At 39.5% G+C, this 19208-nt stretch overlaps 1 protein-coding gene across 5 annotated transcripts in view; it reads left to right on the forward strand.

The window, feature by feature from the left end:
- USP8 (ubiquitin specific peptidase 8) overlaps positions 1 to 19208 on the forward strand; it is a 74273-nt gene that overhangs the window by 42295 nt on the left and 12770 nt on the right. For 4 of the 5 annotated variants that reach the window (XM_032417166.1, XM_032417169.1, XM_032417168.1 and 1 more), the window contains exons 9-11: positions 957 to 1101; positions 1405 to 1628; positions 18055 to 18639. In XM_032417166.1, the coding sequence (XP_032273057.1) occupies positions 957 to 1101; positions 1405 to 1628; positions 18055 to 18639 (954 nt within the window). The remainder of the gene's footprint in view (positions 1 to 956; positions 1102 to 1404; positions 1629 to 18054; positions 18640 to 19208) is intronic. The other variant, XM_032417170.1, reaches the window with a different exon arrangement.

A 19208-nucleotide genomic window follows, 5' to 3' on the forward strand; every position in this document is an offset into this window, starting at 1 on the left:
TGGACAAGGGAGATTAGTTATGTCCTAGAATATCAGTGGTTAATAAATATACTAAAAGATGTGCAGCTTCACTAATAAAAGCTAATTAAAACATGATACCATTTTATGTCTACCAGTTTGGTAAAAATTATAAAGATTTATAATAGGCATTCTCATACAGTATTGGCAAATATATAAATTGGTATTGTCCTTTTGAAGGGCAATTTGGCAGCATCTACCAAACTTTCAATCCAGCAGTTCTAGTTCTAGTAAATTACCCTATAAAAATATATGGACATATATTTTTAAAGATCATTTAAAGATTAGGAATGTATATCAAAAGCCTTAAAATGTTCATGTGCCTTGGCTCAGCAACACCACTTCTGGGGATTTTCCCTAATGGAGTTGATTGGGTGTGTGCATATATAAGGATCTTCAGTGTTTATCTCAGCATTGTTTATAATTAAATGGGGAAAATAACCATAATGTATTCCAATGATTGATTCAGTTTGGGGGTGGTGTCTGTGTGTATAAAATAGAATATTATCTGGTCATTACAAATGGTGATATAACTGTTAATAAAAGATGTTCATAAAAGAGAAAAGCAGCAGCATAGAAGTTTCACTGTTTCGTAAAAATAAAATTTAAAAAATATACGTCTGCATAGAAAACTCTAAGACTAAACCCTAAAATGTTAAAGTGGTATCTCTGGGTGGTTAGATTATGGATGATTTTTATTGTATATGAACTTTTTTTCATAACTTTCTTCTAAGATCATGGATTACTTGTGTGGTTTTAAAAACCTGATCTATCCATTTCTTTCATTCAATGCTGAATTTTGAATTCAGCTCTCAATTTTTATCATTTCAAAGATGAATCTTTAAGAGAGCAGTTTTAAAATTCAAATTCAGTTTTTTGTGTTTTTAACTGTGAAGAGACTGCCGCCATATTAAAAATACTATTTCCTTATTTTATAGTGGGAAAGTAAAACTGTCCTGCGCAATGAGCCTTTGGTTTTAGAAGGAGGCTATGAAAACTGGCTCCTTTGTTATCCTCAGTATACTACAAATGCTAAAGTCACTCCACCCCCACGAGGCAAGAATGAAGAGGTGTCTATCTCATGTATGTATGTGAAAATTTTTGTTTAAAATTGCTTTGGTAAAATAAACTTTAAATTATTTATGTTCTCAGGGTAATGTTCTTGGTTGTGTGTGTACTTGTCCTATTGGATAGCAGTTTGTTTTCAGGCATAAAAAATACAAGGTGTCCACAGCCTGGAAGTTAAGTTAATTCTTTAAGATTGTTGTGGTTGTCACCTCATTTACTTTACATTTAACTATTACATATAACATGCATGAGATATGTAAGTACTATTTATGGGGTTTGCTGTTCTTTGAAAAAATATTATTCTTTTGGGGATTTTAGTGGATTTTACTTATCCTTCACTGGAAGAATCAGTTCCTTCTAAACCTACTGCCCAGATGCCACCTCCTTCTGTAGAAGTAAGTGAAAATATAGAATTGATAAATGATCAAGATGAGAGAATGGCACCACTGAACATATCAACTCCAGCTGAGCCAATTGCTGCTTCTAAATCTGATGTTTTACCCATTATTCAGCCAGTGCCTGTTATAAAGAATGTTCCACAGGTATGTTCTTGATTTCTTTTAACTGTATTGTTTCTCTTTTTTTTAATATTATATTAAATGCATAGTATACAAATGAAGTTTTATATATAACCTTTTATATTTTATAAAGAAAAATACCAGTGAAGAGAACTTATATGTTTTGGTTCCTTTTGGCTATACAAATTTTTCATTATAATTCAGTCCTGTTGCCACAGCAGTATTAGAGTAGATAATTCAAAAGATTTCAAAGCCAGCTGGCAGGCATTTACTGCAGGCAGTACCAGTAAAAGATTGTATTACCACAGTAGATGTGAACATTTTCAGGGTTTTCTTTTTTTTTTTTTTAATTTTAAGATTTTATTTATTTATTTGACAGAGACACAGCAAAAGAGGGAACACAAGCAGGGGGAGTGGGAGAGGGAGAAGCAGGCTTCCCGCTGAGCAGGGAGCCCGATGTGGGGGGCTTGATCCCAGGACCCTGGGATCATGACCTGAGCCGAAGGCAGATGCTTAACGACTGAGCCACCCAGGCGCCCCCAGGGTTTTCTTGTATATAATTTAACCCGTAGTATTTTCCCAAATAGTTTGGCTTAAAGATGATAGATACGTGATATCAATATTTTGCTTTCAAAATAATACTCTTGTTCCATTTCCTTAGAATTTGATATGTAAATAACATGCATGGTTTTTGTTATTGTTACTTTTGTTATTATTGAAGTTTTATTGCCACACAGTATGATATTAGTTTCAGATGTACAACATAGTAATTAGACATTTATATACATTGTGAAATCATCACCATAAGTCTAGATACCATCTGTCATCAAAGTTATTAAGATATTATTGACTGTATTTTCTATGCTATACTTTACATCCCTGTGACTTACTTCTTAACTCTTTAAGTTTGTACTTCTTAATCCCCTTCACCTATTTCATCCAACCTCCTCAAAACCCTTCCCCCTGGGCAACCACCAGTTTGTTCTCTTTATTTATCAGTCTGTTTCGGTTTTGTTTTGTTTGTCTTTTTAGATTACACATATTAGTGAAATCATACAGTATCTGTCTTTCTCTGACTTATTTCACTTAGCATAATACCCTTTAGGTCCACCCATGTACTGCAAGTGGTAAGATTTTATTCTTTTTTATGGATGAGTACTGTATCACCATATATATGCCACATGTTCTTTATCTGTTCATCTCTTGATGAACACAAGTTGTTTCCATATCTTAGCTTTGTAAATACTTTTAATTAACATGGGGTGCATATATCTTTTTGAATTAGTGTTTTCATTTTCTTCAGATGAATGGAATTATCAGAAGTGGAATTGCTAGATCATACGGTTCTGTTCTTCATTTTTTGAGGAATTTCCATACTGTTTTCTCTAGCGGCTGCACCAATTTACATTCCCACCAGTGGTGTACCAGATTTCTTTTTCATCACATCCTCACCAACACTTGCTATTTCTGCTCTTTTTTATTTTACCCATTCTGACAGGTGTAAAGTGATACTTGGGAGCACCTGGATGGCTCAGTTGGTTGAGCCTCTGACTCTTGGTTTTGGCTCAGGTTGTGATCCTCAGGGTTGTGGGATCAAGCCCCCCATTGGGCTCCACGCTCAGCATGTACTCTACTTAAGTTTGTCTCTCCCTTCCCACCCTCCCCACCACGTGCTTGCTCGCTCTCAAAAAAATAAAATTTTTTTTTTGTGATAACCTCATTGTGGTTTTAATTTGCATTTCCCTGATGATTAGTAATGTTGAGCATCTTTTCATGTGTCTCTTGGCTACTGTATGACTTCTTTGGAAAAATGTCTATTTGGGTCCTCTGCCCGTTATTAAATCAGATTGTTTGGGTTTTTTGGTGTTAAGTTGTATGAGTTTGTTACATATTTTGGATATTAACCCATTATCAAATATGTCTTTTGTAAATATGTACTACCATTCCGTAGGATACCTTTTCATTTTGTTGATGGTTTCCTTCACTGTGCAAAAGCTTTTTAGTGTGTAAATGAGTCCCATTTGTTTTATTTTTGCTTTTGTTGCCCTTGGCTGAGGAGACAGATCCAAAAAATATTGCTAGAATCAGTGTCCAAGAATTTACTACCTATTTTTTCTTTTACTTCTATGGCTTCAGGTCTTACGTCTTGGTCTTTAATACATTTTGAGTTTATTTTCGAATAGATATAAGAAAGTGTGGTCCAATTTCATTCTTTTGCATGTTGCTGTTTAGTCTTCCCAACACCATTTATTGACTGTCTTGTCCCCATTGTATATTCTTGCCTCCTTTCTCATAGATTAATTGACCATTTAACTGTGGGTTTATTTCTGGGTTCTCTATACTGTTCTACTGATCATGTGTTTTAGTACCAGTACCATACTGTTTTGATTACTATAGATTTGTAGTGTATCTTGAAATCTGGAATTGCAACACCTCCAGCTTTGTTCTTCTTTCTCAGAATTGCTTTGGCTATTGGGGATCTTTTGTGGTTCCATACACATTTTAGGAGCTTTTTTATAGTTTTGTGGAAAATGGTATTGTTATTTAGATAGATATTGCATTAAATCTGTAGATTGCTTTGGGTAGCATTGATGTTTTAACAATATTAATTCTTCCACTCCACAAGCATGGTATATCTTTGTATTTATCTCATCTTCAATTTCTTTCATCAGTGTCTTAAAAGTTTTTAGAGTACAGGTTTTTTACCTCGTGGTTAAATTTATTCATAAGTATTTTAATCTTTTTGATGCAGCAGGAAATAGAATAGTTTCTTCTCTTTGTTATGGTTCATTATTAGTGTGTAGAAACAGAACAAATTTCTGTATATTGATTTTGTATCCTGCAACCTTACTGAATTCATTTATTAGTTCTAATAGGTTTTCTGGTGCAGTGTAGGGTTTTCTACATATAGTGTCTTGTGATCTATAGATAGTACCAGTTTCACTTCTTCCTTACCAATTTGGATGCCTTCTCTTTCCTTTTCCTAACTGATTGTTGTGGCTAGGACTTCCGGTGCTATGTTGAACAAAAGTAGAAAGTGTAGGCATCCTTCTCATTCTTATCTTGAGGAAAATATTTCAGCATTTCACTATTGAGTGTGATGTTAGGTGTGGGTTTGTCATGTACTTCCTTATTATGTTAAGGTGTGTTCGCTATATACCCAGTTTGTTGAGTTTTTAGCATAAAAGGATGATGTATTTTGTCAAATGCTTCTTCTGCATCTACTGAGACGCTCATATGGGTTTTATCCTTCATTTTGTTAATTGATTTGCAAATTTTTTTTTTTTTAAGATTTTATTTATTTATTTATTTGACAGAGAGAGACACAGCGAGAGAGGGAACACAAGCAGGGGGAGTGGGAGAGGGAGAAGTGGGCCTCCCGCCGAGCAGGGACCCCGATGCAGGGCTTGATCCCGGGACTCTGGAATCATGACCTGAGCCGAAGGCAGACGCTTAACAACTGAACCACCTAGGCGACCCGTTGATTTGCAAATATTGAACCATCCTTGTATCCCTGGAATAAATCCCTCTTGATTGTGGTGCAGGATCCTTTTATTAATGTATTGTTGAATTCAGCTTGCTAATATTTTGTTGAAGATTCTTACATCTCAGTTCATCAGGGATGTTGGCCAGTAATGTTCTTTTTTGTAGTGTTTTTGTCTGCTGTTGGTATGAGGGTAATGCTGAGCTTGTACAACGAATTTGGCAGTATTTCTTCCTCTTTGATTTCTTGCAATAGTTTGAGAAGAATAGGTATTAACTCTTCTTTGGTAGAAGTCACATCTGTTCCTGGACTTTGGGTTGATGGGAGTTTTTGATTACTGATTCAATTTCATTGCTAGTACAGGTATACAACAGAGATATTGTGGGTTTCTTTCCAGGCCACCACAATAAAGCAGATATCATGATAAAGCAAGTCCAGTGAATTTTTTGGTTTTCTGGTGCATATAAAAGTTATCTTTACACTGTGTTGTAGTCTATTAAGTGTACAATAGCATTATGACTAAAAAAATAATGTACATATCTTAATTGAAAATACTGCTAAAAATAGTCATTTGAGATTTCAGCAAGATGTAATCTTTTTGCTGGTGGAGGGTCTTGCCTGTCTTGATGGCTATTGATTGATAAAGGGTGGTTGCTAAAGTTTGGGGTAGCTGTGGCAATTTCTTAAAATAAGGCAACAGTGAAGTTCGCTGTATCTGTTAACTCTTTCTTTCATGAATGATTCCTTTGTAGTATGCAGTATTATTTGATAGCATTTTCCCCATAATAAAACTTCTTTCGGGGCGCCTGGGTGGCTCAGTCATTAAGTGTCTGCCTTTGGCTCAAGTCATGATCCCAGGGTCCTGGGATCGAGCTCCGCATCGGGCTCCCTGCTTGGCGGGGACCCTGCTTCTCCCTCTCCCACTCCCCCTGCTTGTGTTCCTTCTCTCTCTGTGTGTCTCTCTGTCAAATAAATATTTAATAAAAATAAATAAAATGTCTTTCAGGGGGGCGCCTGGGTGGCTCAGTCGTTAAGCATCTGCTTTCAGCTCAGGTCATGATCCCAGGGTCCTGGGATTGAGCCCCACATCGGGCTCCATGCTCCGCAGGAAGACTGCTTCTCCCTCTCTCACTCCCACTGCTTGTGTTCCCTCTCTCACTGTGTCTGTCTCTGTCAAATAAATAAATAAAATCTTAAAAAAAAAAAAAAAAAACTTTCAGAATTGGAGTCCATCCTCTCAAACCCTGCCACTCCTTTATCAAACTAAGTTTATGTTATATTCTAAATCCTTTGTTGTCATTTCAACAGTCTTCACAGCTTCTTCCAGTAGATTCCATTTCAAGAAACCACATTCTTTACTCCTCCAAAAGAAGCAACTGTTCATCCGTGCAAGTTTTTTTGTGAGATAGCAGCAATTTAGTCATATCTTCAGGCTCTACTTGTCATTCTAGTTCTCTTGCTATTTCCACCACTTCAGTCTCAAACTCCTCAAAGTCATCCATGAGGCCTGGAATCAATTTCTTCCAAAGTCCTGTTAATGTTGAAATTTTGACATCTTTCTAGGAATCACTAATGTTCTTAACTTGATGTAGAACGGTGTATCCTTTCCAGAAGGTTTTCAGTTGACCTTGCCTCCATCCGTTGTAGGAATCACTAAGCAGTTCTAGCCTCACAAAATGAATTTAAGTAATAAAACTTGAAAGTTATCATGACTTCTTGATCAGTGGGCTGCAGAATGGGTGTTGTGTTAACAGACATGAAAACAAAACAAAACAAAAAACAGGCACAAAAACATTAATGTTTTCAATCAGAACTCTTGGGTTACCAGGTACACTGTCAATGAGCAGGAATATTTTAAAAGGAGTCTTTTTCCTGAGGAGTAGGTCTCAATGTGTGCTTAAAATATTCAGTAAACTATGTTGTAAACAGATGTGCTGTCATCCAGGCTTTGTTGTTCCATTGATAGAGCACAGGCAGAGTTAGATGTAGCATCATTCTTAAGAGCCTTAGGATTTTTGGAATGGTCAATGAGCATTGGCTTCAACTGAAAGTCACGAGCTGCATTGACCCCTAACAAGAGAGTCAGCCTGTCTTCTGAAGCCTTGAAGCCAGGTATTGGCTTCTCCTCTCCAGCTATGAAAGTCACAGATGGCATCTTGTCCAATCTAAGGCTGTTTCATCTATATTAATTATCTTAGCTAGATCTTCTAGACAACTTGCTGCAGCTTTTACATCATTACGTGCTGCTTCACCTTGAACTTTTTTGTTATGGAGACAGCTACTTTCCTTAAATCTCATGACCCAACCTTTGCCAGCATCATTTTTTTTTTTTTCCAGCTTCCTCACCTCTCTCAGCCTTCATAGAGTTGAAGAAAGTTAGGGCCTTACTCTGGATTAGGCTTCGGTTTGTGGGAATGTTGTGGTTGATTTGGTCTTCTAATCAGTCCACTAAAACTTTCTCGTATAAGTAGTAAGTCTGTTTCATTTTCTTATTATTTGTGTGTTCACTGGAATAACACTTAAAAATTTTTTCAAGAATTTCTTTTCATTTTCAGTTTGGCTGTTTGACACATAAGGCCTAGCTTTTCACCTAGCTCAGCTTTTGACATACCTTCCTCATTAAGCTTAATTGTTTTTAGCTTTTGATTTAAAGTGATAGATGTCAGAACGCTTGGGTGGCTCAGTCAGTTAAGCATCCAACTCTTGATTTTGGCTGAGGTCATGATCTCACGGTTGTGAGATCAAGCCCCACGTCGGGCTCCATGCTCAGGACGAAGTCTGCTTGAGATTATCTCTCCCCTCTCCCCTGCCCCTCCCCCCAACACTGTCTCTCTAAAATTTAAAAAAAAAAGTCTTTAAATAGGGATGCCTGGTTGGTTAAGCGTCTGCCTTCGGCTCAGGTCATGATCCCAGGGTCCTGGGATCGAGCCCCACATCGGACTCCCTGCTCAGCGGGAAGCCTGCTTCCCTCCCTCTGCCTGCCACTTCCCCTGCTTGTACTCGCGCTCTGTCAAATAAATAAATAAAATCTCTAAAAAAAAAATAAAATGATAGATGTGTGACTCTTCCTTTCACTTGAACGCTTAAGAGGCCATTGCAGTGTTATATTCATTGGCCTAATTTCAATATTGTGTCTTGGGGAATAGAGAGGCCCAAGGAGAGGGAGAGAGACTGGGACTGGGGGACAGCTGGTCCATGGAGCAGTCATAACATATGCAACATTTATTAAATTATGTGGGTATGGTTCATGGCACTGGAAAAAAATTAAAATAGTAACATCAAAGATCATTGATCACAAATCACTATGACATAAAGTAATAATAAAATGTTTGAAATATTGTGAGAATTACCAAAATGTGACACAGAGACATGAAATGAGCAAATGCTGTTGGAGGAGTAGCACTAATAGACTTGCTTAAATCAGGGTTGCCAAAACCTTTAGATATCTGTGAAGTGCATAAAGCAAAGTGCAGTAAAACAAAGTATGCCTGTAATTAAACTGTTAAGATTTTCTTTTCTTCTGATTGAGTCTTAGAAGATTGTATGTTTCAAAGAATTTATCCATTTCTCCTAGGATGTCCAATTTGTTGGCATATAATTTTTCATAATCTATAATCTTTTGTATTTCTGTGGTGTCAGTTGTTATTTCTTCTTCATTTCTGATTCTGTTTATTTGAGTCCACTCATGTTTTCTTGATGAGTCTGGTTAAGGGTTTATCAGTTTTGTTCATCTCTTCAAAGAAGCAGCTCTTGATTTCATTGATCTTTTTTATTGTTCTTTTACTATTTCATTTATTTCTGCTCTACTTTTTTTTATTTCCTTCCTTCTGCTAGTTTGGGGCTTTGTTCTTTTTCTAGTTTATTTAGGTATAAGGTTAGGTATTTTTATTTGAGATTTTTCTTGTTTCTTGAGGTAGGCCTATATCTCTGTAGACTTCCCTCTCAGAACTGTTTTTGCTGCATCCCAAAGATTTGGACCATTGTGCTTTCATGTTCATTTGTTTCCATGTATTTTTTAATTTCCTCTTTGATTTCTTGGTTGACCCATTTGTTGTTTAGTAGCTCTTTGTGTTTGTATTCTTTCCAGAGTTTTTCTTATAATTGATTTCTAGTTTCATACTGTTGTGGTTGGAAAAGATGCTTGATATGATTTCTTAAATGTATTGAGACTTGTTTTGTGGCCTAACATGTGATCTGTCCTGGAGAAGGTTTCATGTACACTTGAAAAGAATGTATGCTCTGCTGTTTTGAGACAGAATGTATTGTATATGTCTGTTAGATCAGTGTGGTCTAATATGTCCTTCAAAGCCACTGTTTCCCTTGTTTATTTTCTGTCTGGATGATCTATCCATTGATGTAAGTATGGTGTTAAAATCCCCTGCTATTATTGTAGTATGATCAGTTTCTTCCTTTCTTTTTGTTAATATTTGCTTTATATATTTAGGTGCTCCTGAGATGGGTGCATAAATACTTAGAATTGTTATATCCTCTTAACTGGATTGATCCCTTTATCATCATAGGATGCCCCTCTTTGTCCTCTTGTTACATACAGTCTTTGTTTTAAAGTCTATTTTGTCTGATAAAAATGTTGCTACCCCAGCTTTTTTTTTTTTTTTTTTTGCTTCCATTTGCATGGACTTTTTCCATCCCTTCACTTTTACTCTGTATGTGTCTTTAAGTCTGAAGTTTCTTGTAAGCAGAATACTAGATGGGTCTTATTTTTTTTATCCATTCTGCCACCTGTGTGTTTTGATTATAGCACTTAGTCCATTTACATTCAAACTAATTATTGATAGGTATGTACTTACTACCATTTTGTTAATTTTTTTATTGTTTTTGTAGCTCTTTTCTGTTCCTTCTCTTGCTCTCTTGTGATTTGATGACTTTCTCTAATGTTTTGTTTAGATTCCTTTCTCTTTATTTTTTGTGTATCTCTTACGGGCTTTTGGTTTTTGGTACATATATAACACCTTACATATATATAGCAGTTTATTTTAAGTTGGTGGTCACTTAACTTCAGACACATTCTAAAACCATTACATTTTAACTCATCCCCTCCATATTTTATATTCCTTTTTTTTTTTTTAAGATTTATTTAAGAGCGAGAATGTGCGCTCAAATGGGGAGAGGGGCAGAGGGAGAGAATCTTCAAGCAGACTCCCCACTGAGCGTGAAGCCCGACACAGGGCTCAATCTCACCACCCATGAGATCACAACCTGAGCTGAAACCAAGAGTCAGACACTTAACTGACAAGGCACCCCTCCACATTTTATATTTCTGACATATTTTACATTTTTTATTTTTATATTTCTTTATTATAAATATACTTGATTTTATTACTTTTGTCATAATCTCCATAGTAGCTTTAGAATTGGTTGATTCCCTACCTTTACTATGTTTGCTTTTACCAGTGACATTTTTTCTTTTAAAATGTTACTTCTAGTTATGGCCTTTTCTTTTCCACTTAACAAGAGTTCCTTTAACCTTTCTTATAAGGCTCATTTAGTGATGATGAACTCCTTTAACTTTTGTTTGTCTGGGAAACTATCTCTTATTTAATTCTGAGTGGTAACCTTGCCAGGTAGAATATTCTTGGGTATTCGCTTTTCCTTTCTACAATTTGAATATATCATGACAATCCCTTCTGGCCTGCAAAATTTCTGCTGAAAAATCAGCTGAGAACTTGATAGGGTTTCCTTTATAGGTAACTTTTTGCTTCCCTCTAGCTGCTTTAAAAATTCTCTTTATCTTTTTTTATAAAGATTTTATTTGTATGAGAGAGAGAGAGAGAGAGAGCACAAGCAGGGAGAGGGGCAGAGGGAGAAGTAGACTCTCTGCTGAACAGGGAACCCGATGCAGGGCTCGATCCCAGGACCCTGAGATCATGACCTGAGCTGAAGGCGGATGCTCAATCGACTAAGCCACCCGGGTGCCCCAATTCTCTTATCTTTAACCTTTGACATATTAATTATTATGTCTTAATGCATATCTCTTTGTTTTCATCTTGTTTTGGGTTCTGTGCTTTCTAGACCTGGATTGTCTGTTTTCTCCTCTAGGTTAGGAAAGTTTTCAGCTATATTTTTTCATATAAGTTTTCTGCCCCTCTTTCCCTTCTCCTTCTGGTACCCCTGTAATGCAAATATTAGTACACTTGATATTTTCCTGGTCATCTCTTAAACTACCCTCTTTTGTTTAAGTTCTTTTTTCTTTTTGTTGTTCAACTTGAGTGATTTCCACTACTCTGTCTTCCAGATCACTGATATGTTCTGCATCTTTTAATCTGCTCTTGATTCCCTCTAGTGTATTTTTCATTTTACTTGCTTTTATTCTTCAGCTCTGATTGGCTCTTTTTTATATTTTCTACTTCTTTGATGAAGTTCTTAGTGCATTCATCCATTCTTCCAAGTTCAGTGAATATCATTATGACCATTAAGTTGAACTCTTTATCAGGTAGATTGCTTATCTCTGGTTCTTTTTCCGAGGCTTTATCTTGTTGTTTTGTTTTCAACCCATACCTTTGTCTCCTCATTTTGCTTGACTCTCTGTGTTTCTCTGTGTTAGATAGGTCAGCTGCATCTCCCAGTCTTGAAGGAGTGGCCTTATGTAGAAGGTGCCCTGTGGGGCCCAGATGTGCAATCTCCCCCTCGTCACCAGAACGAGGGCACCCCATGCCCATCTGACGTGGTTAGGTCGAGACTGCTATAGGGATACTGGTGGGCAGGACTAGTTTCTGGTGCAGATGGCCGAGAGGCCCAATCGCAACTGTTCGGGCATGCTGTTGGGTAGAACTGACAGCTTCCCCACCCCAGCAGGAGCTGCTTTGGAGCTGCTGTCTTGTCTTAGGCTGCCTGCCAGGTGTGGCTGAGCAGGAACCACTTTGGATGGGCACCTGCCAGAGTATGCACATTGGGCAGGGCTGATCCATAGGGGAATACCTGGTGGGGTGAATGGTGATAGCAGGGCACATGAAGAGTGTCAGAAGTGGTGCCTACAAGCACTTCCACTCCTGGAGAACATCCCTATAGATCCCTGCCCCTCCTGGACTTACCTTAAAATTAGTTAATAACTTTCCTTCACATATGGCCCAGGTGCTTTTCAAGCTGTTGCCTCTGTGTTGGGTCTGGGAACAAGTGAGTTTGTGGCCTGGCCCTTTAAAAGCAGAGTCTCAGGGTCCTGTAGCCCTCTTGCTATCCTGGAGATAAACCCCATTGATTTTCATGTCCAGACATTATGGGGGCTCATCTTTCCTATACAGGTCCCTTGGGTAGGGGTGCCTAATGTAGGACTTAAACCCCTTGCTCCTCAGGGGGGACCTCCACATTTGTAATTACTCCAGCCATTTGTATATTGCTGTACCAGGTGTGTGGATGCTGACTAGACTGTGCCTCTGCCCCTCCTACCTGTCTGAACGTGGCTTTTTATTTATATTTTTGGTTGTGGAAGAGCTGTTTTGCTAGTATTCAGGTCATTCTCAGAGAGTTTGTCATATTTAGTTGTAGTTTGGGTGTGTCTGTGAAAGGAGGTGAGCTCAAGATCTTCCTACTCCACCATCTTGATCCCCTCTCTGACAGGCATGTTTTAGCAATAATTATTTAAATGATTTTAAATAACCAATATGTTACAATAAAAATGCAGCTTTTTTCCTCTGCATCTTACTCAAAGGAAGGTAAACTCATTCTCCCCTATGAATTTTCCAATGAGATTTTTTTATAGCATTCATTTTTTTTTAATTTTTTTTATTGTTATGTTAATCCCCTTACATTACATCATTAGTTTTAGATATAGTGTTCCATGATTCATTGTTTGTGCATAACACCCAGTGCTCCATGCAGAACGTGCCCTCCTCAATACCCATCACCAGGCTAACCCATCCTCCCACCCCCCTCCCCTCTAGAACCCTCAGTTTGTTTTTCAGAGTCCATCGTCTCTCATGGTTCTTCTCCCCCTCCGATTTCCCCCCCTTCATTCTTCCCCTCCTGCTACATTCTTCTTCTTCTTTTTTTCTTTCTTAACATATATTGCATTATTTGTTTCAGAGGTACAGATCTGAGATTCAACAGTCTTGCACAATTCACAGCGCTTACCAGAACACATACCCTCCCCAGTGTCCATCACCCAGTCACCCCATCCCTCCCACCCTACCCCCCACTCCAGCAACCCTCAGTTTTATAGCATTCATTTTTAATTTTTTTTCAGATACAGTTCAACAGTATTTCACATTTGAAGTGGATGCCATTTGATTGGTGCAACAGGCTATGAATAGAAAACTTAAGTCATTTTTTTGTTATGAAATGAGATGGTTCATTTCTTCTTTTTTTTTGTAAGGTCTTCAGCTCTAAATATTTTGGACTAAATCTTAAGACTGAACAGTATTTGATTAGGCAACTTTTCTTAAAACATAAATTTAAGAAATTGAAAAAAGAGCTTATGTTATTGCACTTCCTTTAAACTTAATCAACATGTTACTTGAACCGTAATCCTCTTGTTACTTTCTGAGATATGTGCGATTTGTCTAACATATTTTGAGGATTTTCTATGTGAAAGACAACATGAAGGTTTACAAATATGATTAAGCTATGGATTCTCTCTGATGTTTAGAAGGAGAGACTTATACAAAGACAGCCAAAATATAAGGTAGAATGTCATAATCGTTCTAATAGTCACTGGAGCATGAGCAAGGAGAGAAATTTTGACTGAGGGTATCAGAGAGGTCTTCATGGAAGAGGCAGTATTTTTTCTGGGCGGTAAGAGTACAGTAGGATTTGAAGATTAAAGAGACAAGTAGATTTTGTGACTAAAGGAACAAAGCTTGCTCTGGGACCAATGAGTAGTTTTGACAGGCTTGAACACTGCTCTCTATGGTCTGTCTAGGTGAGTGTGATAGTAGATAAGATCGGAAAGATGGGCAAGAGTCATCAAGAGATACTTGGATCAAATTGAAGTTATCCTGTAGGCACAAGGAAACTTAAAGAATTATAAAGTTGAAAGTAACATTATCATAGTTTTGCTTTTAAAACTAGGGGGGAAATGGATTGAGTTGTTAAAATGGAAACGGAAACATTTATTTTGGATCCTAGCCACCTTTTATTACCGTTATCCTCATAGTGGTTCTTCCTACTTCATTCTCAAATGTGGAAAAGACGAGGAGGGAATAGATTTTTAAAGTGAAGAGGCAAAAAGAGAAGTGAAGAGCAAAGGATTGATTTCTTCACTAAATTCTTCCTATGGTATTATTTTCTAGTTGCAGAATGTACAATATGTTTTGTAAGAACGCCATGCAAGTTGTTACTGGCAGATATTCTTATAAGTTTTTATACTTGTTTCAGTAAATTGTATTCTCAAGAAATATATTAGGGGTTGGCATTTTCTCGCCCCAACCTTCGCCAGAGGGGCTGCAGCATCATGACAGGCCCTGAAGCAAGGCGGCGAGTGGCTTCCTGTGCCGCGGGGCCGGGGGGCGAGCGTGGACGGAGGGGGATAAGGAGGCAGCCGCCCTCCCGGAGCAGCCGGAGCTCGAGCACGAGCCCGAGGCGGCGAGCGGCGTGAGCGCGGGGCTCCCGGGGGCCCGGAGCGCGCACAAGGTGCACCTGGCCGTCCTCCCGGACTGCTAGGAGCCGCGGGAGGAGCCAGCGCCTGGCGAGAAGCCCAAGAGGAGGTGCCGGCAGAAGCTAAAGAAGTACGGCAAGAATGTTGGGAAGGTCATCACCAAAGGAAGCCAGTACGTGGTCATCGACCTGCAGGGCTTCGACGTGGTCTACCACGCCCCATTCGTAGGAGCCATCAGCGTGGTCTGGTTCCTCCGCTAATGGGAGCTGCGGGGGCAGACACACAAAAATGGATGAAAGTTCTGCTCTGGGAGCTGTGCCAATCCCGGACCATTTCAGACCTGAACCCACAAAATCCTTGGAGGAAAACAATGTCTTTCTTCGTTGAATTGGATGAATGTTATGAATGGAACATCCCTGCCCATCCATTGAGCTTTTCATGACTCTAGGACACAGGTGGCTCCGACGGAGGGCCCGGCAGAGAATTAGGCCCACGTTAGGTTTGGGATTATAGTGTGCTAACACAGAAGCCTTCACGTTGAGGTGGCACGGGGCTGGCATGGAGGCAGATGCTTCACAGACGGGAGCACTCTGGGTGGGTAGCGGAGTGGTGATTACAAGGGGGAAGAGGGATTTTGACCTGGACTAAGATGGTTTGTTATGTTCTGGAAAGGTCACCCTGACATGGCACTCACAGCCTTGGCTGCCTCTGTTCTGGGGGCAGCAGAGGAGCTGTTTGTCAGTCTCGTGCCCCAGCTCCTTCCTCCACCCCTTTGTCACCTGGAGTTTAATTATGGGCTTGAGAAGAAGGAAGGAAGGAAAATCTCTTTGAAGGTTGTGATACTTTGTTGATGATGTGTGTGACTGTATAAAGCAGATAAAGCTTGTGATTCCCCCCACCCCCCACCCCCGTGACACGAATGTGTAGCTGGCAGTGAGGGAAGGAGGGAGTTCAGACGCAGGCTAGGTGGGTTCAAGAGGTCGCTTGAGCAAGTGCTCCTGTTGCACCCAGGCCAGCCCAGTCTGGCTTTGTGTTTGGAGCTGCCAGGCACCATCGCCTACTGACAGCCGTTCAACGCCTCTACGCCAAGCCACCGAAGGCACTTTGTCTTGGGAGAGAGGGAGACGCTACGCTTGGAAAGAAAGTGTGTGATTTAGAGAAGAAGCCAGGAAGTAGGAGACAGGTGTGCTGGAAGTCGAAACAAGAAAGATGGTGGATAGGAGGAGTGGAAGTATGGGAGTCAGGTCTGGTTTATCAGCCCTGGGAAATCTTAGGTGGGTGGGCTTTCAGCTCCGGGTAGGGACCAGGGATGCTGGGTGGCTAGGGGTGCTTTAAATCCCTCCGAAGCCCATGAGCTCTCACTGACTGCCTTTGTAGCATCCTTTCTTCTTTGGTGCTGCCAAGTTTGTCTGCATCTCACCTGGATTCAGAGATCAGCACCGCATGGGTCCCGGGCTGGACGCTCTGCCAGGACGACCCAGAGACTGTCCTTGGACCATTGGCCAGCGAGGTGAAAGAAAGAGGAGGCTCCTCTTACCTCTTAACATACCCCTCTGCCAGCCCCTGTGATAGGCCACCCTTCCGACTGTTTCCAGAATATCCAGAAGTCCAAATAGTTGTTGCTGATCAGGCTGTAGGGTGGGTAGCAGCACCTGCATGTTGCCCTAAGTTCCCCAGGCCTTGCAAAGGAGGCCTCAGTGCTCACTGGTCAAGCCAACCAGGTGGCACCAGGATGTGGAGAAGCTGGGTGGGGAAGACAGACAAATGGACAGAAAAAGGAACTGGTGTAGGAGAAACTTGTAGCTAGACATTCTGGAGGCTCATGTTGAAGATGAACTTGGATACAGTTCTGCATCATTAATATTTATGAGGAAAAGAGAAAACAAACAGAAACGAAGGAAGAAAGGAAGGAAGGGGAAGATAGATCGATGTTTGGGTCACTTCTAACAATTTTGTAGGGTTAGTATGCTATTAATTGAGGTAATAAACATTTAACTCATTAATTCAGTAACTTACCTGTTATGAAAGTTGTTGTGGAATATTTTACTCATTTCCTCGGCAACATATTAATTTACTATGTGTCAGGCACCAGTCTTTACCCTTCTGGAGCTTATATTCTAGGAGGGAAGAAAGATTTTAAACACGTAATTAATAGTTATTTAATCAGGATCCCAATAAGTACTATGAGGGGAAAGAATAGAGTATTAGGACAGCATACATCAGGGGACTTGGCTGTTTTGGGGATTTAGGAAGTCTTTCCTAAGGGAGAGATATTTAAGCCACAACCTAAAGTTGTAGTAGGCATTATCTAGATGAACAGCTGGTATAAAAGCCTGAGTTGGGAAGAAGCATGGCATCTTTGAGGAATTAAAAAGGCAGGGATGGGGGTGGGAACATGGTATGTCTGGTGTGTAGATTAGTGTAAGATTAGAGAGATGGGCAGAGGTGGGACTATGAGGCCACACAGGGCCATACAGGCATGGTAAGGATTTTAGATGTCATCTGAATAGAGTGAGTAGCTATTTAAAATAGGGTTTTAGAGCCACCTGGGTGGCTCAGTCGGTTAAGCGTCTGCGTTCGGCTCAGGTCACGATCCCAAGGTCCTGGGACTGAGCCCGATGTCGGGCTCGCTGCTCAGTGGGGAGCCTGCTTCTCCCTCTCCCTCTGCTGCTCCCCCCTGCCTGTACTCTCTCTCTCTCCTTCTCTCGCTTTCTCTCCTACTCTTTGTCAAATAAAATCTTTTAAAAAAATAAAATAGGGTTTTACATACATGAAAAACATGGTCATACTTGTTTTAAAATGATTACTCTGGCTACAGTGTGGAAAGAGATTAGAAGGGAAGCAAGAAAAGAGATGGGGCAACTAGTTAGAAACAGTGTAGGGAGGATGTTGGCATGGACTTGGTTGGTGCTAGTGGATTGGGACAGATGGAGGAAGAAAATCATCAGACTGCATAAAGGTAGGGAAAAGACACATGAAACTCAGTTTTCTGTGTAAGCTACTGTTTGGATAGTGGTTACATCCACGAGATAAGGACCATGTTTGTAGGGGGAATATCGTGTAATCAATTTTGGCCATGTTAGGTTTGTGGTATATATGTGAGACACTGACATGGAGATACTGAGTAGGCAGTTGGATGTGTGGAAATGGAACTTAAATTTAGGTATGGCCAGGTCTAGGTTTTATGTTTTAGATGAACTCTTCCAAATACAAAACATATCATGGTATATTGAAAGTATGGAATCAAGAGGAAGTAAGTGCCAAGGGCCTTATGAGAAATCTTGACAGACACAAATAGATGCTCTGGCACATGTTGTCTCCACAAAGTGATGGTTCCTTTACAACAACTTGATTTCAAGAACTGAGGTTACATTCTTGGATTTTGACAAAAATATGTTTTGCCCTGTTTTTGTTGATAGATTGATCGTACTAAAAAACCAGCAGTCAAATTGCCTGAAGATCATAGGATAAAATCTGAAAATAAAGATCACGAGCAACAGTCTCCTCAGGATGGAAAAGTTGTTCCTGATCGTTCCACAAAGCCAGTATTTCCCCCTGCAACTGCCATGTTAACAGATGAAGAAAAAGCTCGTATTCATGCAGAAACTGCTCTTCTAATGGAGAAAAACAGACAAGAAAAAGAACTTCGAGAAAGGCAGCAAGAAGAACAGAAAGAGAAACTGAGGAGAGAGGAACAAGAACAAAAAGACAGAAAGAAACAAGAAGCTGAAGAAAATGAAATCACAGAAAAGCAACAGAACGCAAAAGAAGAAATGGAAAAGAGAGAAAGTGAACAGGCCAAGAAAGAAGATAAAGAAACTTCAGCAAAGAGAGGCAGAGAAATAACAGGAGTAAAAAGACAAAGTAAAAGTGAACATGAAACTACCGATGCCAAGAAATCTGCAGAAGATAGGGGCAAGAGGTGTCCCACCCCAGAACTGCAGAAAAAGGCAGTGGGAGATGTGCCCCATGCCTCTGTGGCAGGAGATTCAAATTCATGCAAGGTAAGCAGAAACAAACAGTACAAACTGCCAAGTGTGAAATAAATTATTAGATAAAAAGATGACACCAGGGGCATTCCATAAATAGGACAGACCTTTCAAGTAATTTTCTAGTGGGTGATAGATTTGTACCGATCCATCTACATTTGCTTGCCTACTCTCCTTTGGTTGACTGGGAATGGGATTGCTTTTTTGTCTGTGAAATGCAATGTATTTTTAGCAATTGAGAAACTAACACACATTCTTCATTTTTATATGGGATGTATGATCAGTGTGGAGGAGTTAGGTGCCAAATATGTATATGATAGAGCTTGTATCTGCTTAGGATATGTCCAAAATCAGTGACATCTAAATGGCCCAGCATTTCTCTTTGTGTATAGTGATTTTTGTGGTCATGTCTATGTCATTTTGTTTGTTGCTTCATCTAATCAGTAATATTGGCAATAATCCCATTAATGTTGCCTTTTTCTGCCCTTGGCTATTCCCCAAAATAGATTCCCATAATTTTGGGGAACATTTTTCATTGTTATTCTTCTTTAACCAAATGATATCATATGTGCTTTTTATTTTTT

Source organism: Phoca vitulina, unplaced genomic scaffold, assembly GCF_004348235.1.
Source record: "Phoca vitulina isolate PV1807 unplaced genomic scaffold, GSC_HSeal_1.0 scaffold20, whole genome shotgun sequence".
Classification (NCBI taxonomy): domain Eukaryota; kingdom Metazoa; phylum Chordata; class Mammalia; order Carnivora; family Phocidae; genus Phoca; species Phoca vitulina.